At 40.7% G+C, this 11,173-nt stretch overlaps 1 protein-coding gene across 1 annotated transcript in view; it reads left to right on the top strand.

Moving 5' to 3' along the window:
* Nucleotides 1-11,173, top strand: part of LOC113959221 (transportin-1-like) — a 91,068-nt gene that overhangs the window by 44,711 nt on the left and 35,184 nt on the right. The window contains exons 4-7 of the mRNA XM_027668093.1: nucleotides 2,026-2,132; nucleotides 2,668-2,801; nucleotides 5,529-5,610; nucleotides 6,303-6,425. Coding sequence (XP_027523894.1) covers nucleotides 2,026-2,132; nucleotides 2,668-2,801; nucleotides 5,529-5,610; nucleotides 6,303-6,425 — 446 coding nt within the window. The remainder of the gene's footprint in view (nucleotides 1-2,025; nucleotides 2,133-2,667; nucleotides 2,802-5,528; nucleotides 5,611-6,302; nucleotides 6,426-11,173) is intronic.

Below are 11,173 nucleotides of genomic sequence, written 5' to 3'. Positions count from 1 at the left end.
CCCCTCCTTCCATGTTCTCCCTCCTCCCCCCCAGCGGTGCAGGGGGATGGGGAATGGGGGTTATGGTCAGTTGTTGTTTCTGCTGCTGCTCAGAGAGAGGAGTCTTTCCCCTGCTCCCGTGGGGTCCCTCCCATGGGAGACAGTCCTTGATGGACATCTCTGGCGTGAGTCCATCCCTCAGGCAGCAGTTCTTCCCAAACTGCTTTCCCGTGGGTCACTTCTCCATGGGGTGCAGTCCTTCACGAATGAGCTGTACCAACGTGGGTCCCCCACAGGGGACACAAGTCCTACCCGGGAAAAACCTGCTCCAGCATGGGCTTCCCTCTCCATGGACTGCAGGTCTCTGGCAGGACCCTGCTCCATCCTGGGCCTCCCAAAGGGTCACAACCTCCTTCATGCATCCACCTGCTCCAGCATGGGTTCCTCCATGGGCTGCAGGTGGGTCTCTGCACCCCGATGGTCCTCCATGGGCTGCAGGGGGACAGCCTGCTCCACCATGGTCTGCACCATGGGCTGCAGGGGCCACAGCTCCAGCTCCTGGAGCACCTCCTCCCCCTCCTTCTGCACTGACCTTGGTGTCTACCTTGTTGTTCCCATGTTCTCACTCCGCTCTTCCCTGACTGGAATTCTTTCTGTGCAACAACCTTCTTTTCTTAAATATGTTATCACAGAGGCATTACTATTACTCCCAATTGGCTTGGCCTTGGCCAGCGGCAGGAAGTCCGTCCTGGAGCCGGCTGGCATTGACTTCATGGGACAGGGGAAGCTTCTAGCAACTTCTAACAGAAACCACCCCTGTAGCTCTCCCTGCTACCAAAACCCAGCCACAGAAACCCACTACAGTGTTGAAAATGGAAGTGACTCTCTGGGCCATCCTCTCTATTTGCTGGATCTGAATCAGCCAACCCCTACAACTGATCACTGGATGACCTGCCATAGTGTGTAAGCTCTTAGTAGGTATGTCTTAGAATTGTTGTCCTGAGTGCCAATTCACACACTGATGTGAGGTATTTCTATTTTTTTATTCTAGTTGGTGCAAAGTAGGGAGCTGACTGGTAACCCACAAAAGGCTGGCTCCCCGATCATCAAAACCTTACACTATTTATACATTTTAACAAAGGCATTAATGATCACTGGCTACAAGTTACATAGTTCTCTTATTAATTAGTCTTTTACCTTCTATTGGTTAATGATTCTCTCACTTCCCATGCTAATTAGTCCACATGTTCAGTCTTCCTCTTCTTTTGGGTCAGTGGGTTTCTTGTATCGTTGGTCCATGAGTCAGTGGTTGCAATCTTCCCCTGCCAGAATTATCTTTTACGCAGTTGGAGCTGATTTCTGTACAGTTACTGAGTTGACTTTATTAGTTTCTTCCTTATCTTGAGAGTTCTGCCAGATGTCCTTGTGGCCCATAAATTCTGCATTCTTTGTGTCCACTATGTCTGAGATCACTGAAGCATGTCCAGCCCTAAACCTTAACAAAGCAATTCTACCAAGAAGTTAATTTATCGTTCTAACACCTGGACATCAGCATGTGCTCTTAATGTTTTGTGTAAACAGTAAAGTTGTGAACACATAATTTAGCAATGGGTTATAATTTTTTAGAATGACATCTTTCAGTGTTCATGCCTTTGTATCATAATAAAGAGGGGGTGACTTGAGCTGGATATTACTCTATGTTTACTGGAGGTCAAGATTTGTACAGTTTTTAGTAAACGTAGAGCAGAACCTTCCTTGGAGTATTTGGATATGATTATTACCTTAACTGGAATTACTTTGTGCTTGACTTCTCACATCTGAGCCCTTCATGACAGCAGGAAGGAGCAATCTGCCTTTGCATTTCAAAGCCCTTTAAATACCATTTGTAATTAAATGTATTTCCTCTTTTTATGTTTGCCAGCTCTTAATAAAACAAGAAATTTCTTAATTCCTTAGATCTTTGAGAAGAGTAAAATGAGAAAAATTGGTGTGAAACCTGTAAAGATATATGAGATCTCATTTCCTTTATTCCTCTGATTCACTTAGGCATTCTGATAACAACCATTGCTTCAAAAGGGGAATTACAGAATTGGCCTGACCTCTTACCAAAGCTTTGCAGCCTGTTGGATTCTGAAGATTACAATACCTGTGAGGTAAGGAGGCTTATTTTGAAATGGATTATTTATTTAAATTTGAATATTTTTTGTCTCTCTTCATAGATACTGTATATATGTATAGTACTTTGTATGTGTGTATATGCATATATATAATCTTTTTTGTTCAGTGTTTATGAAGGAAAATAAATAAATACCAGCTTAACTGTTGTAAGCTATGAAGAGAAAAAGTCTTGTCTGATTTTTTAAAAATCTTACTTTTAAACATTTTTAATAATATGAATAAATAAATGAGCATTGAATGTTAAAATTAAAATTACCACTTACCTGTTATAGACTCATCCAACTTGAGATCTTACAGATGATAGTATAAAGTGCTTAAATAAAAAGTCTTTAAGGTTTTTTTAATTTAACTCCATATTTAGTCAACTACATTTACTTTGTTAATTAGCTATGTTTACTGTGGTCTTTTGCTAAAATTATGTTCGGTACAAAACCTAAAATGTTACTTTCTTCAAAATGTAAAAGAACATATTTTTTTTGTTGTTATTGGGTTTTGTTTGTTTTTAAACAGGGTGCATTTGGTGCTCTTCAGAAGATATGTGAGGATTCTGCTGAAATTTTAGATAGTGATGCATTGGACCGACCACTCAATATCATGATACCTAAATTCTTGCAATTCTTCAAACACAGCAGTCCAAAAATAAGGTAGGTGTAGGTGTTACACTAAAGTTATCCGTTAAAAAATTATTTACATGAGCAGCAAGGTTGATATTTTGTAGATCAGTTTAAAACATGCTTAGTTTTTTTAAACGATCCTGCATATGCAAATGTGAGAAGCGAAGGCACAGAAATTTCATGCATCAGTAATTTCCACACTTATCTGTTTAGTTAATAAATCAACCTCACCTCTTTATACATCTTCCAAATATAGAATCTTTCTGACTTTGAAAATCAATTTTTTAAATATTTTGCATATTATTATGAAAATTTCAATGCTGTGGTTAAAATTTCATATTCTGATTAGAAACAACTATCTTGCATTCATTTTGTTATGACTGCAGCAATGGGAGAGTAAAAAATAATTTACTGAAAATAGTTTCTGAGTTCTTGCAGAAAAATATTTTTCTGCTTTAACTGCACCAAAACTTATAAAACTCTTTATCTTTCAACTAGATAAAATTAAATGGATTCAACATCTTTTTACTTAAATACAGTATTAATCTCTCCAAAGTAACAGAAGTATAGAATAGAAGAAAAATTCCAAATTTAACTTGTTATTGCTAATATTTATCAACAAGAACAGTAGCTTTTACCCTGAAATAAGCCAACAATGTGCCCTTCCCACAAACAAGGTGAATGGTATCCTGGGCTGGAGTGTTACCAGCATGGGAGGTGATTCTTCCCCTCACCCTCCAGGTGAGGCCACACCTGTAGAACTGTGTCCAGTTCTGGGCTCCCAAGTACAAGAGAGACATGGAACTACTGGAGAGAGTCTAGTGAAGGGCCACAAAGATGATGAAGGGACTGGAGCATCTCTCCTACGAGGAAAGACTGAGAGAACGGGGACTGTTTAGCCTGGAGAAGAGAAGGCTCATGGGTGACATCATCCATGTGTGTATATACCTGAAGGGAGGGTGAAAAGAAGACAGAGCCAGCCTCTTTTCATTTGTGTCCAGTGACAGGACATGCAGCAATGGGCACAGACTGAGACACAGAAGGTTCCCTCTGAACATTGGGAAGCACTTTTTTTACTGTGAGGATGACCAAGCACTGGCACAGGTTACCCAGAGAGGTGGTAGAGTCCCCATCCATCCTTGGAGATATTCAAAAACCATTGTGATGTGGTCCTCTGCAACCAACAGTAGGTGACCCTATTTGAGCAGCTGACCTACAGAGGACCCTTCCAACCTCAACCATTCTGTGTGATTCTCTGAAATGTGTTTTTGGACTCCTGTTTGAAAATTATATTGAAAGATTTTATGACTTGGAGGGTTCAATTATTACCAGCAGTAGTAGATGGTGAAGACTAGAAGAAAGAACATAACTAGGAATATATCTTGATAGGATTTAAATAAGATTTAAAAACTCACCTAAAATAGATGCACATTAAGGAAAATATATGTATGACCAGTCTTCGCGAATGAAGATTTGGGAAAGGTCTTTACCCTTCGAGCTTGTGCAGTGGATTTTTTAGGTGAGACACAGTGTGCGCTGAACTGAGCACACCCTTTAATCCTAAGGTCCATCTGCCGGGGCCGAGCAAACCTGGACAGTGGCAGTGAGGTCCTCAGGACGTAGGTATGTTTAGAGTGACCTTCTCTTAGACGGATGGCCTTACAGGGCTGACAAACTCCATCTGCCCGGGGGAGTTTCCCTGACTGGGAATTGAACCCAGGCTGCAGTGGTGAGAGTGCTGCATCCTAACCACTAGACTACCAGGGGTCCCCAAGGAAAATATATAATGAAACATGAACTAGCACTTGTAGAAAGATAAGCTTTGGCATTGAGATAGTTAAACCAGTTTCATCTTTAAAGCAGATCACCTGCTGACCTGTGGCCTGGTTTCAGTACATAGTGCTGAAGTATGAAGAATATTTGTAGTGTCAGTAAAATACTATTAGTATTTAACAGTATTTAAATATTAACAGTATTTTAATCTGTCAAGAGACAACTTTTGAACACTGTTTTATGAAACTTTCTTCCAAGAAATGTCTGAACAGACTAGATGTTCGGAGTTACGTTAGTAAAAATACTTGAATGGATCTTCAGAGGCTTTTAAAGGTAGCTTTATCTTGTGCCTTTACTTATATAATTTGGCTTTTGTATCTCTGAGAATGAAAAAGACTTGTAAGCAATGGCTTTGCATGAAGTGAAATAGAAGAACCAGTTCTTCACTTTCAGTTTGTTTCTACCACAAGTGTTTTATTATATATCCTAATGCAAGTGTGTATTTGTTCTAAGCTACAACTATATTACTGATGCATATTGGTCTCATTAAATTATAAACATCTTGCCAAGGAAGTTGGATACTTAATAATGAAGAAGGGCGTGCTAAAATGTCACCATGTTGACTTGTATGGAATTGTTAATATCAGAGAAAATTAATAATCATAATACTATATTATGATTATTATGAAAAAGATCATCCTTGCATACTGTTTGGAACGAATGTGCCAGGTATAGTCATCCTACTATGTTTTTTATTTACTGAATACTTAATTTAAAATTATTTATTATATATATTGGAGGTGGTACTTAAAAATGTGGTTTAGTAATTTTTCTTGGTAACAATATCGATGTGCAGATTTGTTCCCTCTTGCCTCTAGAAAATGCTTGGACAGTGTGATTTACTTCCTAATGTTTTTGATGCCCATGTGCAGTTTAGAAAATGTTTAAGTCATGAAAAACATATTTTAACTGTTCCATTTGTAGGTCTCATGCTGTTGCGTGTGTCAATCAATTCATCATCAGCAGAACTCAAGCTCTTATGTTGCACATAGATTCTTTTATTGAGGTGAGTGTGCATTCTTGGTTGGAGGGGTTAAGTCAAATAACATATCTAATTTATCAAGAGCTTTGAATAATGTTTTACAACCACCACTACCCCCAAACTCCACATTGATGGCTTCCCATTCTTAGTGATTCTGCATGTTTATGCTCAAAATAATCTAAGAACTCTCCCAGCCCAAGAAATTAGTATTTTGAAAAATGCTTCCTTTTCATAAATAGAGGAAACTTCTTGCATAGAAGTACTGACAGCAGTCTGTCACTTTCCTGTGATTGAGAGTTCAGTACAGGGATCATTATGTCACTGAGTCTAGATTATGGGTCTCTGAATACTACTACTGAATGTGGATGAGAAGGATAATATTTTGGGTTATCCAGAGTATTTTATTTGCTGCTGTTATGTACTGAAGGCATTTTCTAGCTTCAGAACTTCATTAATGTTTAGGGAAAAAATTCAGGGAATAATGTTCTTGTGTCTAATGTACATATGACCAAAACACTGGGTAACAATACACACTGAAAGTCCGAAGAGTTCATTTGCTAAACCATGTGTTTAGGAAATAATACGATTTTCTGAGGTGTGAGGTGTGAGGGCACAGAAGTACATGTTTGTATACTTTAGTTTGCCAATAATGTCAATTTAAATACAATTTGAACTAGATGAATTGAAGCTTTTCAACTGGTATTACTTTCCAATAGAATCTTTTTGCACTGGCTGGTGATGAGGAGCCTGAAGTACGCAAAAATGTTTGTCGTGCTTTGGTAATGTTGCTGGAAGTTCGAATGGATCGCCTGCTTCCTCATATGATTAGTATAGTTGAGGTGAGTCTTATTTCCCAAATTGCATACTGAAACATGTTTGAGATTGCATAAATAATAGCAAATTAAAAACATACATCAGAATAGGTATGTTACTCTTGCGCTTACCTACTCTTCATTATATGCTTGAGGTTGCAAAAATTTCTTTTTAACTAATTGCCAACATGACATTGTATTTGACAGACAATGCATATGGCAGTTGTTCATTCTTCATTAAGTTAATTAATCCTGAAATGACCAGGATCAACTATACCATGGAGCAGCCAGGCATTGTCTGACAAGTGAGAAGATCATGTTAAAAATCTTAGGTCTGGTGCTGATACTGTTGCAGTTTACACATTGAAACTGTCACCTTTTTGGATCTTTTGACCACAGCAAGGATAAGGAATATTTAACCAGACACGTGGGTCCTAAGATTTTTGTCAATAGAAGTCCTGACTTTTTGTAGTACAATTGTAAGAATTGATAGATGCAGGTTAACCAAGATGACCACGACTCACAACTGAAGTGTGAAGAATAGATTTATTCCATCATTTGCAGGGACACACACATACACTGTTAAGTCAAAATGTAGCAGGGCCAAAAAGCGCAAAGCATAGCAGGGGCAAAAAGCACCAACCTGGTCTGGGCTTTGTCTTACATATCAAAGGCCTGATGCATGCGCAAGTGGATCACTAGGCTGTTTTTACAGTTCTAAACTTTCTCTCTTATCTCCCTTCCCCCCAAGCCTTCAGGAAAGAATGCTTTTAAGTTTTTAACAACATTCTGTCATCTTCGAGAGAATTCCATTTCTTTCAACAGACAGAAAACAACCTAAAGGAAACACAGGCTGTGAAGATTCCCACACTGAAGCAATATTCTTAACAATTTCCAGCTGCAAGATTGGTCTTTAGGCGAAAACAATTCTAAAACCAACTTATTCTCTTTTCTCCTTGCCAGTTTTCTGTTTTCAACCCCTTCCTCCCTCAACAATGCATAATGCCATTATTTCTAATGAATGATGTTATAACACAGAAACTCAGCTTGTTGCTGAAGTAATAAGATTGTGTGCATCCTGTTGCTTTCAGATAGATGTCTGTTACTGCTCAAATGATGTGTCTTAATGCTTTGTGCATCACGCTCTTCTTTTCTTAATAGTGATTCTGAAAAACTCGGTCCGAAAAACTGCTCAGTCTTTTTTTTATCTTTAAACAGCAAGGTATTTGTTTATTCAACGTTGGGAGCAAGCCAGCTTGCGCTGGACAAACTTGCTCAACTTGAAAGTGCAAAACCAAACCATTTTATACACTTTAGATACATGGTTACATCATTTAACATACATATTAATAAGTAGGCTAGTCTCTGGGCAGAGTCTTTCCAGACATGCGCAGTCTTCTACTGTGGGGGTCTTCTCCTCAAACCTTCATCCCTCTGGTGGTCGCCATGGACGTCTTCCTCAATTTGACCTCTTCAGTTAGGTGACCTGAATTCTTCAAGCTTGCAAAATCCTGGCTCTGGTCCTTCTATATCTTATTCAAACATCTAGTTTACCTAATTTGTTACTGTGTGTGTACTACTCCTATTCTTTCTATAATAAGGCCTTTGGTCCAGTGATCAGAACAGAACATGATATTAACCAGTGCTCCTAAAATGTTCTTCTAGCAAAACAGGTATTGGGGTTTCTTAGCAGGCCAAGATATCTCATTTAACTCTTTTAGGCCTGGCTCCTGTTTCAATAGTTTGACATAGCAAGACTAACACAACATTGTTACAGAGTATGCAAAGCAGTTCTGAATAATATTCCTATGCTATTTTTTAATTTTTTGTTATGAAGCAACTATTTCCACTGCCTAAAGTCAGTAGAATTTTTTAACTTATCATTGAAAGTACTTATTAAAGTATGGCGGAAGAACAACCCTGAGATTAGCTCAGTTGGTTAGAGCATAACACCAAGGTTGTGGGTTCAATCTCCATATGGGCCATTCACTTCAGAGTTGGACTCGATGATCCTTGTGGGTCCCTTCCAACTCGGAATATTCTGAGAAATACTGAAAAAACCTAAAAACCTTCAAATAGTATTTCCCACAGTTTGCTTTGCTACTAGTATCACTGTTATTATGGGGACCTACAGGAAAGATGGGGAAGGACTCTATCAAGAATTGTAGTGACAGGACAAGGAACAGTGGTTTTAAACTGTTAGAGAGTAGGGTTAGATTGGATATTAGGAAGCAATTCTTCCCTGTGAGGGTGGTGAGACACTGGCACAGATTGCCCAGCAATGTTGCAGATGCCCCATCTGTCTCAGTTTAACAAGACAGAAGCGTTTGCTAAGGAGGGTGAGTTATGAGGAAGACCAAGCTTCCCCCTCTAAGCAATTGTAAATCCGAAATTAAGAGGGTCCAGTAGAGGAAATGTGGAGAAAGAAACAAAAACTTAACAGCCTTTTATTAAAGGATGTGTATAGGTAGCACACCAAAAGAACAAAACCAAACAACAATCCTGCACCCAAATTCCCACCCAAAACCAGTTCTTTACTCCTTTTGGCGCAATTCTAAGCACGACCAGCAGGGGGCGCTGTTGGATCTCTGGAGGAACAGAGCCTGCAGTTGCTGTGTGGTGGTCGGCAGGGGGCGCTGTTTACGAACCCCACGTGGCAGATGGCGGATCTCAACTGTGCCAGGTTGTTCAAGACCCCAAGGTGTGTCCCCCACCCTCAACCACGAAAGTGGCAGCTAGCAAGGGACCAGGATGTCAGTCTGTCCAACGAGGAGAGGGGAAACCCAGGAAGAAAGAAAAAAAACTCACAAGATGCTGTCAGCTTCCGGATCCCTGGCAGCTCCGAGGGGGGGTACACAGGCCGTGGGTAAAACAGGACACGAGGGGTCGGAGGCGAAACTGGGACCTCCCTCAGGGCTCAAAGAACCGGCGACCCAGACGAGGAGGAAAAAAAACCCAAACTGAACCTGGAGCTTGCTTCTCCACCCTGCATACTCCCTGAGTCTCAGAATAAAAGGTAAAAACCTTGCAGTTTCCCAAGGAGAAAAACTCACCTCTCTCCCCCAGTCTTCTGAGGCCCATTAACTTAGAATGTGGGGCTGCTGGCTAGTTCTTTTGTGTGTGTGAATCACTTTAGCTACCCCCTCCCCCTCTCTCCACAACATCTTTCTTTCACAGTGGGACAGGGGAAAAAATTCCCAGCCGGGTTTTTTTCTTTAAAACAAGTAAACCTATGACACCATCCCTGGAAATGTTCAAGACCAGGCTGGATGGGGCTTTGAGCAACCTGGTCTAGTGGAAGGTGTCCCTGTCCATGGCAGGGGGGTTGGAACTACATAATCTTTGAGGTCCCTTCCAACCCAAACCTCTCTCTGATTTCCATGCTGTGTCATCATGGCTAGGCTTCGCGAACGAAGATTTGGGAAGGGACTATCCACATTTGCTACAGCATGCTGTGTATATGCCTATCTTATACCACTGAATATAAGTAGCCTTTTCAATCTACTGTTATCTAACTTCATGGAGCATATATTATAATACATGCCTAAAGAGAAAATGTCAGTGTGAGGAGCATCTTGAAACAGAAATTACTTTTTGTCATTCTGGTTTTGTCTTTGTGACAAATAACTGTACACAAGAAAAGTGTGGATTTTCAAGCCCTCTAGAGAAAAATGCCAAATCACTTCAGTTGCATTAATGAACCTTGCTTGCAATGGATAGAACATTTTTCAATTTTTCCAAGCTGTAATCTGTTCATAAGTCAGAATAGAGCAGTATTTTTGCTGCTGTCAGTTCTTAATCACAATAATGACCCTTTAGGAAACACGATATATGCAGTTCATAGAATCATAGAATGGTTTGGGTTGGAAGGGACCTCAAAGATCATCTAGTTACAAGCCTCCTGCCATGTGCAGGGACACCTTCCAGTAGACCAGGTTGCTCAGAGCTCCATCCAACCTGGCCTTGAACACTTCCAGGGATGGGGAGGGGAGTCCACAACCTCTCTGGGACCGTGATCCAGTGCCTCACCACTGTGGGAAACGACTGGATGGTAGACCTTGAATTTGAGCAGTTGCAACTCTGAAGTTGTAAAGAATGTAAACAATCCAGGATGGGAAAGTAGAAAAGGAGCAAAACTGCTGTAAATAACAGGTGCTGGTTTTGAGATTTGCCAGCACACGAAGAACTGTCGACCACCTATCAAAAGACGAGTTTAGGCGCGTTAAGAGTAGTACCTGACCAATGAAATATAATATGCTTGCACGTGGACAGAGAAAAAGAATATAAATCTAAACTTAAAATAAATAAAGTTACCGTGTACCTTTCTCTGCTGTCTGCTCACTGGATGGGTGTAGCCCAAAACTGTGTATTCTATAGCCCTCCATGCCATTTCCCAGAAACTGTTGTCAGTAGAGGCCTGCGAGGTGTCCCCCCCCCATGCTCCTGTCCTCATGCCCTTTTGTGGAATTCCCTGACTGAGCACCCTCACACCCTTTAATGGAATTCCCCACTCTGAGGGAAGGACTGAACATCCTTTTATGGAATTCCCCGCTCTGAGGGAGGGACTAATCATTCCTGCCTGAGTTGGAGAATATATAAACCTGGAGTTTCAGAACCTTTCCACCACTGGTGGGATCCAGAGGAAGACTGCAGCTCACCGCTCTCAACCGAGCTGAGACCACCACCCTCGGCTTGGCTGCAGTCGCCGCTTTTGACCGGACTGCAGCAGCTCTCCCACCAGCAGGTTTTTCCCCTCTTCCTTTACTTTGGACTCG

Source organism: Corapipo altera, unplaced genomic scaffold (assembly GCF_003945725.1).
Source record: "Corapipo altera isolate COAL_440 unplaced genomic scaffold, ASM394572v1 61029, whole genome shotgun sequence".
Classification (NCBI taxonomy): Eukaryota; Metazoa; Chordata; class Aves; order Passeriformes; family Pipridae; genus Corapipo; species Corapipo altera.
Note: the sequence above shows the minus strand (reverse complement) of the source record. Positions and strands in the feature narration are given on the sequence as shown.